Source organism: Mercenaria mercenaria, chromosome 10 (genome assembly GCF_021730395.1).
Source record: "Mercenaria mercenaria strain notata chromosome 10, MADL_Memer_1, whole genome shotgun sequence".
Taxonomy (NCBI): Eukaryota; Metazoa; Mollusca; class Bivalvia; order Venerida; family Veneridae; genus Mercenaria; species Mercenaria mercenaria.
Genome location: NC_069370.1, coordinates 73,654,432 through 73,677,055, shown reverse-complemented (window position 1 = coordinate 73,677,055; position 22,624 = coordinate 73,654,432). Strand labels below are relative to the sequence as shown.

General features: G+C 34.6%; 1 protein-coding gene across 11 annotated transcripts in view; it reads right to left on the bottom strand.

Moving 5' to 3' along the window:
* The window catches only part of LOC123561292 (uncharacterized), a 164,833-nt gene that overhangs the window by 23,588 nt on the left and 118,621 nt on the right, over positions 1 to 22,624 (bottom strand). For 9 of the 11 annotated variants that reach the window (XM_045353558.2, XM_045353548.2, XM_045353560.2 and 6 more), the window contains 3 exons: positions 12,772 to 12,804; positions 4,215 to 4,265; positions 1,965 to 2,038 (listed from right to left, as the gene is read on the bottom strand). In XM_045353558.2, coding sequence (XP_045209493.2) covers positions 1,965 to 2,038; positions 4,215 to 4,265; positions 12,772 to 12,804 — 158 coding nt within the window. The remainder of the gene's footprint in view (positions 1 to 1,964; positions 2,039 to 4,214; positions 4,266 to 12,771; positions 12,805 to 22,624) is intronic. The other 2 variants (XM_045353556.2, XM_045353559.2) reach the window with 1 other exon arrangement.

The window sequence follows — 22,624 nt, the reverse complement described above, 5'->3', positions numbered from 1 at the left end:
CCGAACTATAAATTATTCAATAGTAATATTATTACCCGGCAATGCTATTTAAAATACGGCATAAGATTTATAATAATAAACTGTTGTGCTTCAAAATATCACAGGAGAGCTTCAAAACCGTTAATCATATTTAAAGTCAAGTGTATTTAAACACAAGAACATGTTAAGAATGAAGTGTTTCAGTCAGTGAAAAAGCAGGAACTATAACTAACTCGAGTTGTCATTGCTAAACCTTATTGAAAACTAAGAAATTCAGTAGTCTTAAAATAAAAATTATACGGGTCTGGGAATTAATCGAAGTGACAATGAAAAGGTACAAAATGGAGCAAATTACCGCTCGGCCAACAAGGAATTAGTGTTTGCATCGAAAACGTTCTTATTCTTATGTTTAAAATTCTTTTGTTTGTTGTAAACATATCAAAACACCATAATACTGTAAGGTACCTATTCACATAATTTGTCTAAACTCTTGATTTTTGATACAGAATACACACTGTACTTTGGACAAAAGACACAAATATATATATAAATGGCCAGGACAAAAACATGTTTCAGAAATTGTTTGTATTAATCTATCATTGCATTGATTAAATATTGTAATTTGATTTCCATTCAGAAATGATATTGTGTGAATTAAATTTATCATATCTGAATACTTATCTAAACTGACATTGCGTTTTGCAAACACTTAAGTCTACTGTATTACCGTATAGCGGGTAATTCTGTGGGCAAAAAAATCTGCGGTTTAGTCCTAAAATAGGCCTAGTTTATTTCTGCGTTTTTTATTTCTGCGACCTTCGAGAAATGCAGGAATTAATTTTTGCGGTTTGCAAAAAACGGAAGTAAATTCTGTGCAAAGGGAAAGAGCTACCGCACTTACTACGTCATAATTAACGACTCAAATGCATATTGTTCTTGTCAGTTATGTCTTGGTGGCACTATCTTGGTCAGAATCTACCATGCATGATCAAAAATTAGAGTTAAAAATTAATACTGTAGGTCTAGTACCAGTAATTCATTTTGAAAGACATTTTCATAAAATTAATACTGCTGGTAGAAAAAGTTACGATTTATTTACAAATATTATACTCTAATACATAGTCCTTTCACAGTCCATTCAGTTACAACAGTTACAACACATATTAGTTAGTTTGTTTAACTTTTCATAAACCTAGAGTGTTTTGTGATATACACTTGTAAAGATTACACGCCCAAAACGGTAACCATTCATTCGTGGACAATAACAAAAGCAATCAACCACAATCGGTACGGTGTGAATAACTCAAAAAACTCGTGAGATAAAGATAACGGGTCATTATTTTAAGCGAAATATCAAAGTTTATCTCTGCGTCAAAAAATTCTGCTGATAGTTTAAATATATGGAATCTATTTCTGCATGACAGCCTCGATCTGCAGATTTAGCAGAAATAAAAACCCGCAGAATTAACTCGCTATATGGTATCCAGAAACATGTCACATGTACAAAATAATGTTCAGTGGTAAGATCCTGGACTGGACAGCAAATTAATATTTCCTCACTCCTCCAACTAAATTACTAACTTTGTTTAGAATAAGAATCACATCTCTTGCCTGCTGAAGCAACATGAAGGCTTCCGGAACTAAAGCATCACCTGTATCTGGCACTATCCTCTTAATAAACCAGTATTCTTCTTGAGGAAAAGCCATTATGACTTTAACTCTGGTGCTGTTATACTTTCCAGTTCTTTGGGATAAGGAAGATCATTGAAATTTTCTATCATAGAATTCCAATGAAGCCAGCGCTAGGTGGTGTGAGAGGTGTTGCAAATTTCAATACCTCTCATGAACAGACTCGGTCAAACTGAGACTGCTGTTATATAGCTTGGTTGTGGTCTATGCTACACAAGGATCTTTCTACGGTTTAGATAAACAAACAAAAAGCAACAAACATTTAGTAGTGTTAGTATTGTTAGTAAGCCCTCTACCTTCTTTACATTAGCTCTAAGATGTGCAATAAACACAACTACAAGTGCAGCATGACGAAACCTTCTCAGGGCTTCTGAAATAGACAAAAATACAACAAAATTATGTTCATGTTGCCATCATAAGTTCATTAACATATTAAACAATGTTTCTTATATGCAACATGAAAGATTTACTGTCAGTACTTAAGATATATACTGTTGCTAAATTTAGAAATTTAATTTTATAAATTTTTAGATCACTCCCACGGAGCCTTTTAATATTATAAGCAGACAGAATGATGCAGTACCATCATTTTACATAAAACTTGCAAGACCCAATGAGAAACAACCTCCATTCTCATAAAAGATCTCCCTTTTCATTGAACTTGTGTTACATACATGATCTCCCTTTTCATAAAGATCTCACTTTCCATTAAACCTGTCATCCACATTGAGATATGATCTCCCTTTTCATAAAGATCTCACTTTTCATTAAACCTGTCTGAGCCACAGTGAGATATGATCTTCCTTTTTTATAAAATCCCTGTTTTCATAAAACTTATGAGCCAGAGTGAGATATGATCACCCTTTCAATAAGGTAAGTACAAATTTTGACACTATGGGTTTGACTTTAAGTAAAACATTGAGTTCTTTATCTGGACAGAGCAAAGTTGTTCTTCAAAAACTTGATGCTTTTGGATATATTCACACAGTATAAAGCAATAACAAATCAAATGGCAGTAACTTGGTTTTTAACATGACAACTAAGATTCAGTAACACCTGATTTCGCATTTATAACCATGATTCATTTAGTTTCGTTTATATTTTTCTTGTTAAATTTATCTAAAATATTTAAAAGAGTCTAGACAAACTATGCTTTTATTTGTTGTAGTTCTGAATACATAAAACTATAAATAAATACAAACTAAATGCATTATTTGAAGAATTTCTGTCAGGCTTTTTTACAAAAGGAAAGCGGTCAAACTATCATAAAAAATAAATATTTACAGATTTCTAGTACCCATTATTTAACATTGTGTCTCACAGTTTAACAAAATATTAATTTCTTATCAAATATCATATTCAATAGTTTGATGGTATAACTGAACTATGGATGATTTTCACTAAACAAATAATCAAAACAAAAACATTTTTTCCTTTCTGTATTCTGTATACTTCACCTTTTGTCAGGTTTTGCTTTACTTGGGGTCCTGTTTCACAATACTTCAAAATTCAATCATATGTTCCGAACCATAAAGCTCCCAATCATAAGTTCCTCCAAATCATAAGTTCAAACCCAATTATAAGCTCCCAGTCATAAGTTCCCAATCATAAGTTTCCAAATTACAAGCTCCTGTTCATAAGTTCCCAATTATAAGCTTGCAATCATAATTTCCCAATCATAAGTTCTCAATCACAAGCTCCCAATCACAAGTTCCCAATCATAAGTTCTCAATCACAAGCTCCCAATCATAAGTTCCCAAATATAAACTCCCAATCATAAGCTGCCAATTATAAGCTCCCAATCATAAGTTTTCAATCACAAGCTCCCAATCAAAAGTTCCCAAATATAAACTCCCAATCATAAGTTCTCAATCACAAGCTCCCAATCATAAGTTCCCAAATATAAGCTCCCAATCATAAGCTTCCAATTATAAGCTCCCAATCATAAGTTCTCAATCACAAGCTCCCAATCATAATTTCCCAAATATAAACTCCCAATCATAAGTTCTCAATCAAAAGCTCCCAATCATAAGTTCCCAAATATAAGCTCCCAATCATAAGTTCTCAAATATAAGCTCCCAATCATAAGTTCCCAATCATAAGCTCCAGATCACAAGTTCCAAATTAAATGCTCAAGTTCTAAGATCCAAATCATAAACTTTTTTCTCAGCACTTTATAACTATAGCATTCATAAAATTTCTCTTTAACCCTAAAACGTCTTATAAATTTAATTGTGAAACGTGTTTTTCAAGTATTTTCTTGAATTCTACTTAAAATGATTAATATGTAAAACCACCTGGAAAACTTTTACTGTCAAACTGCAACTAGTAAACTCATATGGGGATAATTTATTGGACAGGGGAAGGTAAAATGGTCTGAACTGGGGCATTCTATCCTGAATTAAAAATGTATTCTGAGTCACTAAATTTTACAGATTTTAGGTACCAAACTAGTACAAAATACTTATGATTGTCCTGTTTGAAAAGAAAGACTTTTTTATGAACCAAGAATCAATTAAAACAATGAAACTAAATATTATACTTACTAGACCCTGGAAAAGTTGATTTTTTGGAATTTTGCTTTACCGTTTTCTTTGCTGTATGAAAAATATAACAAAAACAGGTTATTTCCAACAAAATAATTTTCATTTCATAATTTATACTAGGATATACAAGTTAATATATATGGTTGCATATTTCTACCAACATATAGCTAAGTAGCTATCATGATAATACAAAATGTATTTCAAACCTTAGAGGAAGTGTGTGCATTTTAATGAAATCATTACAACAACAAAATTTTCTAGATATTAATTTTGATTTTCTAAAAAGCATTTAGCCTAAAAGTTAGCGTTTATTGAATGCTTGAAACTGCCACAGCAATATAACTAGGTAGCTAACACAATCACATTCTAAACTTCCTAGCATTTTTTATGAAAATATTACCATCATAAATGATATTTCGAGGAAACTTCAGGTAATCGAGATAATCTTTAATAAGAAAAAGTTGAAATATCTAAATTATTTCTGAAGGTACTGATATCTAGATAATAAATGGCAGCTGTTGGCACTTATGTAAAAAGTATAGACAGAAATAATGATATGAATCAGGGTGATTATTGATTATATTCACTGGACACAAAATATTTGGATTTTTTTAAAGTTCCAGATAGCTACCAAGCTTTCTTGTGGAAGAAATATGACACCATGTATGATATGTAATAATTATACTTAAGCTACTTATTTTGTATAAACTGACAGAAATATTTATGCTACTATATCAAATATGTCTTTCTTTACTGCTGTTAATATTCTCAGAGGAAAACATTGCAATTTAAATGGAACAATTTACATACTTTTATTAAAGTACAAAAATGTACTTAAGCTACCACAAGCAAATATACTGAAACACAAAAAAAATCAACAAGAGAAGAAATGTGAGAATGTATGCTAAAGACAAAGAATGTGCAAATCTAGCACAGCAAACATAACTGATAGACTAATGAAAACTACTTAATCATGAATTTTTCAGTCAAAATTTAAAACTTCTAACATATATTTTTGCCAATGGAACCAGGTAATTTTGTAGAATGTGTATAACACACTACCTACTACAAAACTGCATTTTTATCTTTTATTTTCATAATACCATACATTTTTTAATTTTGGTCAGATGCTTCAATGAAAAAATAAAGTAAATCTGATTAGTGGTCCTGATTCCAAATCACCACTTAAAACCTCTGTTAACACCAGACAGTTTCCCAGAACGGAGCAGATGTGGAGGAGGAACCACTCAGTTGAAGCATTTATCTAGCCAAATTGTCACAGAGAGCAGCAATATAAGCCCCAGACTGAACTCATAACCTCTAGATTATGACAGTCCTGCTATAATAATTAATATTGGAGACCAGTCTTAGAAGAAAACAATGTAATTGGTCAATTTCAATTCTAATATGTAAAATCCATGCACATTTCCATTAAATCATGGAAATCTGATGTCACGTTGACATATCATTTGGCAACATACAAGTGCTAAGAAGGAGCGTTACCACATTTTGATCTACATATGAAAGATGTACATTACACAATCAGAATAATCTAACAGAATGGTGTTACCCTCAATTCACACACAGTCTATTGATTATTAGGCAAGTATTATAATAACCCACTAAACATCTACGCACTCCGAAGTTATTCCGCAAAATGTGTTATATTTTTATATTTCCCGTATTTTAACATTTTTAAAACCGACTGGAAATAATACCTAGCAGAACCATGTTTTAATATATAACAACAATACGAATCGGTTATAAACTGCGTATAGAAATCACTAATGTGTAATTATTCCGCAGGCATGTAACCTCTTTGTTCTGGCTTGATATGCTGAAACAATATTGGTTCTGCTATATATTATTTCTTAAATATATCAGAATCAACCAATCACATTTTGTATTTTGAGACTGTTCTCCAAGTCAAAAATTATGAATATGGGCCCTGTGCTCTCCAAACTGGGCCAGCTGCACTGAAAAACAGTTACCTACAAAAGGTTGTATAATTCTACATATATATAGTGAATTCATACATTGGTGAATTTGTCATGATTATGTTCTTGAAGAGCATTTTCAAAGACACACCAAAACAATATATTTAGCATATTGTTTAACAGCAAACCAAAGGAGAAAAAGATGGAAGAAGGCAGAAAATATCCTGTTGTTCTCAGATTTACACAGCAGGATTGTAGATATATTTTGAAACTATGGAATCACAACAAGAGCAAAAATTTAATGGTAGCAATAAGAGAATTTACTAACATTCATCAATGATATTTTTAAATGGGATCCTTAACAGACCCATCCCATCTCCCACCCTTTTGCATAACGGGGTATTTATTTGATTTGTGAAGTTTCTTACAAGGCTTTTAAGAAAATGCAGCAGTACAGCAGATAAGTATATACATCTTTATTATTTCATAAATCATTATTTTAAATTACTTAACAAAAATGTTAGTATTCTACTGTCAGATAATTACAGTTTTCATCAGCAACAATCATAACTACTATAAACTGACTTACTTTGGCAGCTGGAAACATTCGTATTTTGCTAAAAAATACAGATTCCAGACAACAAATGTTCATGATTTCATGTCCTAAGAATGACAATCTTTCTTGACTGACATATATTACTATATAATTATCATTATAATCTGCATGTTCCATCACTCGGGTTAAAGTAGCAGACAGTATACTGGTACTTTTTTGTCAGCTTTTTAATTTGATTTTAAAAAAATATGATCGGTTATCAGTTCTCAACAATTGGGAGATGTATTAACCAACTGTCTTGTAACAGTTTGGTCACAGTTTGAACATCAATTTATACTTCCACAGTTTTTCAGTACTTTACTCATGTTCATAGTGTATTTTGATCTGTATTTTGGATTTATGTGCAAGCGTGTAATTTGGTTGATGTACTAGTAACTGTCTTGATATCCAATACTCGTAAATACAAACAAATATTTACTTTTGTGTGTAATTAATAAAATATAGTTTGCAAATCATGAGCTTTCAACGATGGATGACAATAATAAGAATTTTTATTAGCCCTATATACTCTATTAAACAACAGACAGGTATATTTTAAACTTTTCACAATGCCTTAATAAACCGTCTTGCTCAAAGACAATTTACTTCTGCAATTTTCTTTGATCACAAAAAAACACAAAGGTTAGTCAGTCACAACATCTGTTGGTTTATCGTAATGAACAAGTTCATATTTATCTGCTGAGCTGCCATGTTTTCTTAAATGATTTATATTGTCCGTAAGTATTGACCTGGCACTCATTAATCTTAGCCAATATTTTCGGATGTTTTCGTTAATTTATGCAATATTTATATTCTGAAAATATCTATAATACTAAAGTAACAGATACAGTTAATCAATGATACAGTGGCGCAGTGGTAACGTGTCTGACTTCAAAGCATGTTACCACGGGTTCGAAATCACATAAAATCATTTTTTATGTAATATAATATTATTAATGCCTGTTTATTCAAATTATTGTTAAATTTTTTTAAACATCATTTTTATGAATTTTAATTGTTTCTCTTGTAGTATTTATTTTCTGGAAACACTGGTGACAAGCACTTTAAAATTGTGTTTTTGTATAAGATCCTTCTAAAACCATTTTTATTCCACTTTTTCTACAACAGTTGAATATGATAACATTCAGTAAATGGACCATAAAAATCACGATACGTTTGATCCAATAAGTGGTTAGTTTTCATATAAAACTTTTAAAAAAGTCCAGTCAGACATAGGACTCGAATCCACAACCATGTGGTTGGCAGCTAAACACTTTGTCCGCACAGCTACTAGCACATATGACATTACGTTATCAAGAAATTATATATATGTTATAGTTATATCGCCATTCATGTTGTTCGAACACCGAAAATTAATTTACGGAAATAAACAGAATATTAATGAGTGCCAGGTCAATACTTATGGTCAATACACAGATCTTGTGATCTAATACTGCAAATCAACAAAAACATATTGTTTAATACACTTCGTTTAACCCTTAGCATGCTAGATAAATTGTTGTCTGCTGGAAATGTCGTCTGCTAAAATTGTAAAGTTCATTCAATTTGCTCCAAAATTGGAAGAAATATTGTCAGAGTAGCAAACAGCTTGGAACCTGATCAGACGCCGATTTAATCGGCGTCTGATCTGGTTCCAAGCTGTTTGCAAAGGCTGTTAAATTCGCCTGCAGCAGGCTAAGGGTTAAGTTGCTTAGTCTGACAGTGGTAGACAACTGCTGAAAGTTACATCATTTCAATGACCAAATTATATTTAGTGGCAAAAAATTAATAAATTATGTATTTTGAACAGCCTATGGTTGTAATAATTCATGAAGGACCTTTCTTCCCATACATACAGATGCATGTTTTTTGGGGGAACATTTAAATCTTTTGGTGTATCTTTATAATACGTCTATGAACTTACGCAGTACTACTGGCACCCTCTTGATCTGAGGCATTTTCTCCCGTATAATTATTGGAATAGGTACCGATGCTTTAAAAAGATAAAAAAAAGTACTAAGAAATAAAGAACTGCTTGTTATGAAACTGAAACAAATCACTGCTACACTTTTTAGCAGAAGCAAAAAATCTTGTTTCGAAAATATTTTTTCTCAGAATTTTTGAAAAGTCGACAACTTATAAAAATTGGGTACCACGAAATCTTTAATAATGATCAATAAATCTATAAGAACTATAATTTCATTATTGTGTTATTCCAGGTAGAAATAATTACACAAAATCAGGGATCTTCTATTTATGTACTAATCATTTAGCATAAGGTGTCAGCTGAACACATGCTTATTCTGTTATATGTGTGAACACTGCTATAATGCTGACAAATATAATATAAATATTTTCCTGACACCCAATTTGTTCACCCTTAACCAAATAATTAACCTGTTTATATAATATTCTAAACTGACAAGTTACCCTGAATTATTAGTACTTGAAGGAACAAGATTCTTTCCTTCTTGCTTATGTAAAAAAACTGCTACATGTTAAGGTCCATCACTATGACAACAGTATCTTACGCGGCGGAGGTGGAGGCTGTGCGTTGTAAATTGGTGGTGGTGGCGGCAGAACCTGCTTTGGTATTCGTATAGGAACTGGTATAGCCTGCCTCTCTGTAAATAAATCTTAGCAAGATTTTTAAAAATATATGAATCTTACACCGGTTGAAAATGAAAGGTGTATCCAATGTCTGTGAAAGTAATTTAGAAGTAAACATGGCTTTCTGCTTAGTTATCACAAAGACTGGATACTAGGAATTTCATCTACAACAAGTGACAGATTCTTTCTCCTACATACCATCTTCCACAACTATAGTAAAACAAGTGACTTAAGCACTACTTTCTTACAGTATCTTACAAATTAACATTTTTATATATATGGTTTGTTATGATGTTACTAATAGCACCAAAGTCATCTTACATCCGGCGCTTGGGGTGTAAGAAAAGATTTGCCTGCACAATTTCTCTTTAGGTATGCAAGAACTATTTTTCATCCACTATCAAGGAATAAACTACAACTTATTCTGGGTCCCATAACTGTTTCTTGGGTAAACAAGAGGACCATGGTGGTCCTGAATCGCTCACCTGTCTCCACACGACCCAATTTTCATGAAGATCCATTGAAAAATATGGCTTCTAGAGAGGTCACAAGGTTTTTCTATTATTTGACCTTATGACCTAGTTTTTTAAGGCACATGACCCAGTTTTAAACTTGACCTAGATATTATCAAGGTGAACATTCTCACCAATTTTCATGAAGACATCATGAAGAGTATGGCCTCTAGAGAGGTCACAAGGTTTTTCTATTTTTATACCTACTGACCTAGTTTTCACCACATGTGACCCAGTTTCAAACTTTATCTAGATATCATCAAGATGAACATTCAGACAAATTTTCATGAAGATCCATTGAAAAATATGGCCTCTAGAGTGGTCAAAAGGTTTTTCTATTTTTAGACCTACTGACCTAGTTTTTGACCGCAGTTGACCCAGTTTCGAACTTGACCTAGATATTATCAAGATGAATATTCAAACCAACTTTCATACAGATCCCATGAAAAATATGGCTTCTAGAGAGGTCACAAGGTTTTTTTATTATTTGACCTACTGACCTAGTTTTTGATGGCACATGACCCAGTTTCAAACTTGACCTAGATATCATCAAGGTGAACATTCTGACCAATTTTCATAAAGATCCATTGAAAAGTATGGCCTCTAGAGAGGTCACAAGGTTTTTCTATTTTTAGACCTACTGACCTAGTTTTTGATGGCAGTTGACCCAGTTTCGAACTTGACCTAGATATCATCAAGATGAACATTCAGACCAATTTTCATACAGATCCCATGAAACATACGGCCCCTAGAGAGGTCACAAGGTTTTTCTATTATTTGACCTACTGACCTAGTTTTTGACGGCACGTGACCCAGTTTCAAACTAGACCTAGATATCATAAGTTGAACATTCTGACCAATTTTCATGAAGATCCTTGAAAAGTACGGCCTCTTGAGAGGTCACAAGGTTTTTCTATTTTTTAGACCTACTGACCTAGTTTTTGACCGCAGTTGACCCAGTTTCGAACTTGACCTAGATATCATCAAGATGTCAAGATGAACATTCAAACCAACTTTCATACAGATCCCATGAAAAATATGGCCTCTAGAGAGGTCACAAGGTTTTTCTATTATTTGACCTACTGACCTAGTTTTTGAAGGTAAACGTGACCCAGTTTTGAACTTGAACTAGATATCATCAAGATGAACACTCTCACCAATTTTCATGAAGCTCCATTGAAAAGTATGGCCTCTAGAGAGATCACAAGGTTTTTCTATTTTTATACCTACTGACCTAGTTTTTGACCGCACGTAACCCAGTTTCGAACTTGACCTAGATATCATCAAGATGAACATTCTGACCAACTTTCATAAAAATCCCATGAAAAATGTGACCTCTAGAGTGGTCACAAGCAAAAGTTTACAAACGGACGGACGCACACATGGACAACGGACGCCACGCGATCACAAAAGCTCACCTTGTCACTTTGTGACAGGTGAACTAAACACCAGCTACAGTCTGTGGTTTCTTAAAAATGTATAATAGAATACTGTAATCTGATTTCATTGTTTCTAATGAAAGTGTATTTTTAGGTCATCATAACCATTAAACAGCACATTTAATAGGGTAAAAGTACTAAAACATATACATAAACCTGTAATTAATTTTGCAATATCTTCTAAATATTAAGCCAGAAATTAAAGATATCCAAAATTGTTTTACTAATTTTTTGCAACACTTGAGTTAATTTCCATATTTGTCTCATTTCTTGAAAGAAATCAGGAATTATATTAACTAAAACTGTATGTAAAATCAGTGTTGAATTGAAGATTAAAGAAACTAAGTACCTCAGGAGTTTAATTCAAAACAGTCTAGCCACTAACAAACACCATCACCATGCTGGGAAAAGCAAAGTCTATCAATTATCACCAATAACCAAAAACCAAATAAACAGTTTTATTTTACAGTAAATTGGCATGAAATGTGAGTCAGTTTACTTCAAATGCCTCTGGAGACCGATTCTATACACCAAAAATAAACTAAGCCATTTTGTTCTCATATTTTTTGCATGTAATGTTTGTGGAGGAAGAAAAGGGCAAGTAAGGAACAATACTGAGAAAAATGGACCCCCGAGTCACTCTCCTGATAAATATCTTGACCTTTTGACTTTGCTTCTGGCCAAGTTTGGTAAACATCCATTAAACAGTTCACTCAAAAGTAATTTAAAAGCTTTGTCAATTTTTTGCTGTGTTGACCTCAAAATGCAGTCATGCAATAACCATTTGTTTTAACTTGAGAGAGGTCCAACCAGGGGTGCTATAGATCAAATTTGGTATTATTTATTGTTGAGATGACTAACAAGTGAGACATAGAGAATGATTAACAAGGTAATTACATACAAGATGAACATCTGCCGAGTATAACAACAGCTATTGTGACATACATCAGAACCAGCTAAAAAAAGCTGCAACTTTGGAATGGGTAATAAACATTGAGACAAATTTGGCCAATTTCATGAACTAGAAGCATCCTGTACAATTTTTACCTATATCACAAGACATTATGGAAAAGTGAACATTTTCAACAAAAAAATTGACTGAACAGTGAATATTTATCATCCTTTGTGCACCAATCATTAGACTGTTTTATGGACAGGACGTTGTCGCATTAAATTAACCCTTATCATGCTGACTGATTCTGCCTTTGTGACAAGTGCAGATCATGATCAGCCTGCACATCCGTGCAGTCTGATCATGACCTACACTGTTGCCATTCAATCAGTATCTTTTTTGGTATGCACCCCTTTTAACAGTTAATGGTACTGTCCAAAATTGAAAGATGGACAAGTTCATTACAGAAATTTAGCAGGGTAAGGGTTAGGAAGGAACTATGTAAATAAAGTCTAATTTTTTTGCATTAGAAAGTAACTGACTCACATTAAAACACAGAATATCTAGCATACCTGTACCAGGCTCCTTCGTCTCTTTTTCCTCCTCTGACATACAATAAAAACTTTATACTGTGTCATTTTATCTTATTCATAAAAAAACAACTTGAAATTATTTCTCTACAGAAAAAGTATAATTATATTCTGATAAAAAAAACATAGAAATTACATTTTGGAAAGAACAGGCAATAGTAGATCTAACAAAAGGAAAAGTAATTTAAAACAAGAGCTCGTAGAACACGAAATGCCCCCCTTGATGCATTCATTAACTGCACAAGGAACAGAAATCATTTGGTCACTGTTCACAAAAGTTCTATTGTTCTGGGTCAATGTGACCTTGACCTTTGATATATCGACCTCAAAATCAATAGTGGTCATCTGCTGGTCATGATTAACCTCTCTATCAATTTTCACGATCCTAGGCCCTATCATTCTCAAGTTATTGTCTGGAAATGGTTTAAGTGTTCTGGGTCACTGTGACCTTGAACTCTGGTCTCAAAATCAATAGGGGTCATCTGCTGGTCATGACCAACCTCCCTATCAATTGTCATGATCCTAGACCCAAGTGTTCTTGAGTTATCGTCTGGAAACCGTTTAACTGTTCCGAGTCACTGTGAACTTGGACCTACTGACCTCAAAATCAATAGGGGTCATCTGCTGATCATGATCAACTTCCCTATCAAATTTCACTATCAAATTTCACGATCCTAGGCCAAAGAATTCTCAAGTAATTGACAAGAAACGGTTTAACTGTTCTGGGTCACTGTGACCTTGACCTTTGAACTACTGACCTCAAAATCTATAGGGGCCATCTACTGGTCATGATAAACCTCCCTATCACCTTTCATGATCCTAGGCTTAAGTGAGTTATTCTTGAGTTATCATCCGGAAATCGTTTAACTGTTCCGGGTCACTGTGACCTTGACCTTTTACCTACTGACTTTAAAATCATTGGTGGTCTTCTGCTGCTCATAATTAATGTCCCTATCAACTTTCATGACCCTAGGCCATAGCATTCTTGAGTTATCATCCGGAAACCATTTAACTGTTCTGGGTCACTGTGACCTTGACCTTTGACCTACTGATCTCAAAATCAATAGAGGTCATTTGCTGGTAATGACTAACCTCCCTATCAATTTTCATGTTCCTAGGCCCAAAGCGTTTTTGAGTTATCATTTGGAAACCGTTTGTCTGTTCCCGGTCACTGTGACCTTGACCTTTGATCTACTGATCTCAAAATCAATAGGGGTCATCTGCTGGTTCTGACCAACCTCTCTATCAATTTTCATGATCCTAGGCCCAAGCATTCTTGAGTTATCATCCGGAAACGGATTGGTCTACATACCGACAGACCGACCGACATCTGCAAAACAATATACCCCTCCTTCTTTGAAGGTGGGCATAATTAATGAATATCAATAGATAAAAGAAAATAATTAATTATATTGCATATTGTCTTAACAAAAGTGTCTAATATTGTAATTATCACAAATAAAATCATTTTAATAAATCACAACACCTTATGTGTAACAAACTATAATAGAAATGTGAGATCTCTTATTTCATACAATATGGCAGATTTCATCATGGCACCACATTAAACTTTCTTATACAGAATATTTTTGTTTCAAATACAAGTATTAAATTTAGTTACAAGGTGACAATGGCATACTTATTGTAGCAGCCCATATGTAAGACAGTTATTTATTCTATTTTTTAAAACTCTTCTGAAGAGATTGACTAAATAAGTTAGCAGATGAAGATGTGAAAACATATTAACAAACTCAGGAGGGCCGAAATTGTCCATCTGTCATCTTATAATATAGTGGTATTTCATCTGTTTTATATGACTTTATATGGTGGGGAGCATTTCAATGGACATGGGGACTGGCAAGGTGATGGTGTAGATACCAGTTACTAAAGTAGAGAAACTACGTAATTTTTTCTAAACATAAGTATGAAGTTAAAAGCATTGAATTGCATGCAATGTTCATAACTGTATTTCTAAGAAACAAATGTATTCAGGGTTTATAATTTTTTCACCAAAAAGTGCAAATAAACTCTTCACAGACAATCAAAGGGTCATGATAAATAAGATATTTTGTGTTTGGGTGTATTTCATTTAAATTCATCATTTCAGCAATAATGTGACAAGTTTTGAGAGGATTTCAATCAACAGGAGATTACAGATACAAACTAAATACCTTTGTGCATCACACAAAGGACCTTAGTATGGTCCCTAACTACAGGCTCCAGATATTGATAGGATTCTGCCATTCATGTCTGACATACTGACCACAACTAAAGGTACCTTTTACTGAACACTGGCAAGCATCCTATGAAGTTTGGTGGCTGTATACTTATACCTTCTCCAATCACAATGTCTCCCTGACTGTGACAATGATCTTTGACATTCTGACTCCAAACAATACGGTCACTGCCCTTGACCTTAGACATACTGATCCAAAGAATCAGAAGTGGTCAGTCTAGTGACAAAAGGCCGTCATCCTGTAAAGTTTGCAGGTTGTAGGCTTAAGCACTCTCCATTTATTTATGAGGCAATTTTCAGTGTCAAGGTCATGGTGACCTTTAAAGACCTGACACACTATATGTGTCAACCACTGACGACAGCCAATCATCCTATGAAGACTGGCTGTCGTAGGCCAAACACTTTTGCAAGTTTTTACTGGAAACTGTTTTCAGTCTCAGATCCACTGTTACCATAATTTTGATGAACACTGACCCCAAAAGCAACTGACACCATAGATTAACCATATGAAATTTGGTGACAGTGTCTTAAATGTATTGATTGGGAATCCTTTTCAGTCTCAGATCACTGTGACGTTGACATCACCATTTCCTTGACAATTTGGAAACTGACCCCTCTTAAAATAGGGTTCATCTAGGGGTCACCTACTGGTACAAACAAACAGCCATCCTATGAAGTTTGACTGCTACCGGTTGGAGCTTTTTCAGTTTATTAGTTATAAACCAAATGCTTTACAGACTGACCAACATCAACAAAACAAAACAAACTCACTGGTGCCTTTCAAAAGTTTAAGTCTAGCATGTGGAAGGCTTTTTTTGTACTACACTGTCGTGTTGTCTTTTTGTTCAACTGCAAGTTAAACTTTTAAATAAAGAATCTGACTGAAATAAGCCAACATAGTAACATGCATTTCTTACAGGCACTCCAACACATACATACAAGAATTACTAATTATTTGTACAGCACAATAAACCAACAAAAACATTTTTCATTTTCACAGAAACATTAAATAACAAGTGAATGAAGTATTGCCATGCAATACAAAGTCCCCTATTGGAAGGCACCTAATTTTCTCTACTGCAGTATAACATAATGAACTGATAGCTGTCAATGATGTACAATTAATATTGTACTAATCCCCAATGATAATGTGATTCCCGCCGAAACGTGAGGACGAGTCTAATTCATGATAACTGATGAAATAACAATTAATAATGTTTGCACATTACTTGACAAGCAAATATTAGTATTTCTTCCATTTTAAACTATCCACTTAGTATATGGCAACATAGCTCAGTTGGGTAAAATGCAGACAAGAATTCGATATAAGCGAATCGTTTTGTGGGTTCGAATCCTGAGGGTTTTTTTCAGATATTTTTTCCCTATTCGTTTTCATTTTTGCTTCCGTATTTTTTTACTTTAACCTTTATCATGCTGGACACGATTGAGCCTGCCTTTGCAGTCTGTATAGATCGTGATCAGCCTGTATATCCATGCGGGTTTTATCATGATCTGCAATGTTCGCCATTCAATCAGTATCTTCTTGGTAAGCACCCTTTTTAATAACAAATGGTTTTGTCCAAATTAAATGATGGACAAGTTCATTATAGAAATTTAGCAGGATAAGGTTAATGGTTTGTATTTGTATATATACATTTTTTGCATGGCTAAAGTGCATGCATTTAATCAATATCATCTTTTATACTTACTAAACTATTCTGATCTGCCATATCGCCTTTAGATACCTCTCTGTCATGTTGTCACAGAGCTCATGAATGAATCTTAATTTTTATGCAAAAGTGAAATAAAAATTAACTGCCCATGCTGAGTTTCGAACACACACGGCAAAAGATCTGTTGAACATGGACAGTATTAGCTTTACCACTGAGCTAATTTGTAATTGGTACAAAATCTAGAAATATTTAGATTGTAACATGTTAGAAAAATGTTGAATTCCCTATGTTCCACTTTAATCTATTTATAGTCATGTTTGTAAATATCAAGTTATCGTTGGGGCATAGTATTGTACTATTTTATTGACCTGTCAAAATGCATATTAATTACATGGTCGGTGCACAGAAATTTAATCTTTGGTTGATTTTCGGTACATTCTGTACAGTGTACGGAAAGTAACCTGCAATTAAAATGGTTTGTATTTAAAGCGTGTATACCGAGGTTCGATAGTCACAATAGCTCAGTGGTCACTGTCAGTAGCATGAAACCTCGAGCTCTTAAGATCGAATCCGTGCAGTATCTGTATTTTTTTTTCACAAACACTTTGTACATGTACATTTTATCTAATATTTCCTCCATTGTATTTTTACAACTACTTTTTTTAATATTTTTATCTCTTTTTTAATTTCTTTCCTTTAAGATCATTTTTATTCACTGTTTATTTCAGTATATTACAATTTCATTGATATTAATTAAAACAAGCTATATTCATGATTCAGTTTCGATCGCTATAATTTCAGTACGAAACACATTAAACGTGAAGCCCGTGAATTTTGATTTTCATGTGTCCCTTTGTAATTTAAAACCTATAAACCAATAAACAATTAAAATTGAAAATAAAAAATGTTCTCACTTATGGGCTCGAACCAGCAATTTCCCGCATAAAAGCCATGTGTTGTAACCACTGAGCCATCGGTAAGAACGATAAATAAGGGTTTCACTTACAATACTAATAATGGCCTTTAGACACTTAACCAAAATTTAAAATGTCCACCATGACTATTTGATAAACGCCATTGTGTCTGAAATCATTAATCCTATAAAGTTATCATATAAGTTATTTATAGTACCAACAAAGGGAAATTAATCTTAAAACAAAAAAAAAATCTATATACTATAAGTCCACTTTACCAGGTAGAGATAGATCAAAATACACCTAAAAATTGGATGTAACATGCATGTTGTACAACAGAAAAGTGGTCTCGATTTTTCTCTATGGCCAGTAATAAAAAAAGTTACAATAAAATCTATTTATAGTAATAACAAAGTGACGTTATTCTAAAAACAAGGGTGCCTCATGGTGGTGACCATTTTGGTTCAAGTTACATCAAAATCCCTCAATGCATGAAGAAGAAATGCTCTGGACAAAGTCATTCTTGAATTTGACCTTTGACCTCTAAATATGACCTTGACCTTAGACCTAGGACCTGGTTCTTGTGCATGACAATCCGTCTTATGTTGGTGAACATTTGTGCCAAGTTACATGAAAATCCCTCCATGCATGAAGAAGAAATGCTCCAGACAAAGCCATTCTTTAAGCTAGGGTACTGGGTCTTGTGCATGACACGGCATCTCATCTGGGGGAACATTTTTGCCAAGTAATATTGTAATCCCTTGATGGATGACAGAGTTCTGGATCGGACAGGAAAAAAACCTTATTGACCTTTGACCTCCAATTGTGACTTCACCTTTGAGCTAAGGGTCCGGGATATGCGCATGACACGTAGTCTCGTCATGTGGAACGTTTGTGCCAAGTAATATTAAAATCCCTTAATGAATGTCAGAGTTATAGAACGGACACGAAACAGACCCTGTACATGCTATGTTAACATTTGATTGCTAAGTGTGACCTTGACCTTTAAGCTAGGGTTCTGAAAGTTGGGCATGACATATCATCTTATTATGAGGTACATAAACAAGAGCTGTCTCCGTAGGATGACACATGCCCCCGATGGCACTTTGAATGAATAGTTATGGCCGATGTTAAGAGTTTAGGACCTTTGACCTACGGAGCTGGGTCTTGCGCGCGACACATCGTCTTACTGTGTCACACATTCATGCATAGTTATTTTAAAATCCATGCATGAATGACAAATATATGGACCGGATATGCCCATCAATGCACTATCATGAAAAATGATCTTTACGTCTTAGTGTGACCTTGACCTTTGAGCTACGGACCTGGGTCTTGCGCACTGCACGTTGTCTACTGTGGTACACATTCATGCCAAGTTATTGAAAATCCATCCATCGATGACAAAGATATGGACCGGACACGCCCATCAATGCACTATCCTTTAACGTCTAAGTGTGACCTTAACCTTTGAGCTACAGACCTGGGTCTTGCGCACTGCACGTCGTCTTACTGTGGTACACATTCATGCCAAGTTATTTGAAAATCCATCCATCGATGACAAAGATATGGACCGGACACGAAAATTGCGGACGGACCGACAGACTGACAGACCGACAGACAGACAGACGGTTCAAAAACTATATGCCTCCCTTCGGGGGCATAAAAAAGCCCTATTGACTTTTGACCTCTAATTTTGACCTTGACCTTTAAGCTAGGGGTCCAGGTTTTGCGCATGACATGTTGTCTCATCATGGGGAACATTTGTGCCAAGTAATATTAAAATCCCTTCATGGATGGGAGAGTTATGGACAGGACAGGAAAAAAGCCCTGTTGACTTTTGACCTCCAATTGTGACCTTGACCTTTGAGCTAGGGGTCCGGGTTTTGCGCATGACACGTCATCTCATCATGGGAAACATTTGTGCCAAGTAATATTAAAATCCCTTCATGGATGGGAGAGTTATGGACCGGACAGGAAAAAAGCCCTGTTGACCTTTGACCTCCAATTGTGACCTTGACCTTTGAGCTAGGGGTCCGGATTTTGCGCAGGACATATCATCTCATCATGGGGAACATCTGTGCTATGTAATATTAAAATCCCTTCATGGATGACAGAGTTATGGACCGGACACGAAATTGCAGATGGACGGACGGACGGAATGACGGAAAAGCGCATTCCTGTAGTCCCCGAAACTGGTTTTCAACCAGTAGGGGACTAATAACACAAAGAAAATCTAATCATATACCATTACTAATCTACTAAATAAAATAATGTAAAAGAAACCTGGAAAATACTGTCCACCAACAGAATAACCTCCCCAATATGGCATAAGTGATGGCGGTCCAGCATAGGGTATTCTGGGTCGTGGTATTATAGTTGGCACTTGGAACCTATCTACTGGTATTGGACTCATGTATGCTGGTCTGATTGGTGGAAACACCCTGCCGGGATAAAATCCTCTGTTGTATGCTCCAATCATCTCTCTCCCTCCTGGTGTAATTGGACGTTGTCCCCCTCCTGGTGAAAATGGACGTTGTCTCCCTCCTGGTGTAAATGGACGATGTCCAAATGGCTCCCTGCCCACAAACTGCCCTCTGCCTGCTTGAGTTAAAGGATGATTTCCAAAAGGAACTAAGGAATTTGCTGGTTGAATTTCCTTACTACCTTCTAAAGCTGGTGTCAAAACCTGCTGCCGTCTTTGTTCAAATTTTGACATAACACCTATAGGACTGCCTCATTTAACATTTAATAGCTGCACTTAACCTTAATCCATTCTTAAACATCAGAAAAGAATCTGCTCTATTCAACATTTTAAAAACTGAATTCCAGAAGTCTGACAAAAATGACAATATATGACTATGTCCTCCGGCAGAAAACCATTAAAGTAGATAGATTCTTTCTAAATAACGGCAGTTTCCTTTCCTGTACATTATGTTCATTTCAAAGATTTTTTTCTTCTTAAAATAGAATCTTGCATTAACTTAATTGTAGATCTCCAACTAAGCTATTGTAGAATAACAAACTTGCGGTAACAATTATCCCAGTTTCGAAAAAATAAATTTCAACATTCTACCACCCTGTTTTGTATTTTATTTAAAGACATCACTTGAAAGCTAATTCAAATCAATATTGGATCATAAATGAACAAATCAATAATGTTTGATTCGATTCTTGATTCATACCTTGGCTCTTTTAAACACCTTTATTTATAACAAGGCCACTTCGTTCCTCCATTAATTCAAATTGGTAGATTAAACTGAACATTATGACATCTCTTCAATTCAAACAAATTTAAAAGTATTTATTGGGGGCTTCAGGTTTTGTTGAGAGACAAGATGAATCAATGACAAAAAGAACCTTTACCTTGCTTAATTTCTATAATGGAAAGGTCCATTATTCAATTTGGGCAGTACCAATCTGACTAAAGTACATATCCTATTACGCTACGCATAGGATCTGAGAACGACCTATTCATTGCCTCGTTCTGACGACCCTTTCTCTTGCCAATCAGAGCCTAACTTACAACATCTTGCAAATCTACCTGTAGCCTTGACTTTTGATATTTACAATTCTTATGTCATAATGTATCAGATAGCCGGTTAGCTCAGTCGGTAGGCCACTTGCTTTGTAAGCGAGGGGTCCTGGGTTCCAGCCCTGGAATAACTGCACATTTTTCTTACTCTTTGACATTCGAACATGTCGTCTGATTGGATAAAATAAAAATAGCAATACTGGAAATCCAAAATATACAGAAGACGAATGTGAATGGGTCGTTCTCAGATCTTCGTTTAGAAGATCAAGTACTTTAGTCAGATTGGGGCAGTACCATTTATCATTTAAGGTGACCCCTATTGTTTTGGGGGTCAAAGATCAATGTCACTGGGACCTGAACATAGAAACTAGTCTGCATGGAAACTTGACAGTCAGTAACATGGATGATGAAGAAATACCGAGTTATTAATGAGAAACCATTTCAATGCTCAAGGTGACCCTGACCTTGATGTTTTATCTACGATCTAACAAAAGATTATGTTTGGAAAATATGTAAGTGCACCTACATGTGGGTAGTTGTTTATTGCAGTCGAATCAGTTCTAACACTACCAACCATGTTTTAAAGTCATTTGTATAACTCATTTATAACTCACTTACACAAGTCTCATAATGACTGACTGACATGTGCAAAGCAAGATGCCCCTGCTTTTTCAAAGATTGGTGGGGATACAAGACAGTGTCACCTAAGTAAGTAATCAACCTATCAAGTTTGAAGAGTTCTGGGTCAAATGCTTTTCAAGTTTCCATGCAGACTAGTTTATATGTTCAGGTCTCTGTGACATTGACCTTTGACCCCCAAAACAATAGGGGTCACCCATTGTGTTATCAAGTTTGAAGATACTGAGCAGAAACTGTTTTCAAGGTTCAGGCTCCTGTGACCATAACCTTTGACTTACTGACCCCCAAAACAATAGGGGTCATTTACTTCATACGTCCAAACATGCTATCAAATCTGAAGGTTCTGGGTCAAGTTGTTCTCTAGTTATAGAGAGGAAACTGCCAACAGACGGACATACAGACCAACTGACGCAACTGACATGTGCAAAGCAATACATCCTTCTGTTTCGAAGGGGGGCATAATTAAAAGGATTTTAATTTTTCAACCACTAGTCCCCATGTGTATTCCTTTAACATGCAACAAGTCTATGTTTCTATTTATTGATAGAAAAGGTTACAGTGGTGCTCTTATTCTTTCAAATTTTTCTGGAACTTTATAAAGATTAAGATTTCAACACATTGGTATAATTTGCACCCAAAATTTCAAGAGCTTTGAAAAATATCAAACTTTTCGCTACATAAACAGAAAAATTGTAATGAAACATTGGTCTCCCTTGAACCACAAGAAAATTTTCAGTATTAAATACAGATTTTTGATCAAACACAAAATCAAAATTTTCTTCTTTCTAGTCCCATCACTCTCATTATTCTCTGATCATCCTAGCTTTGATAAATAAAT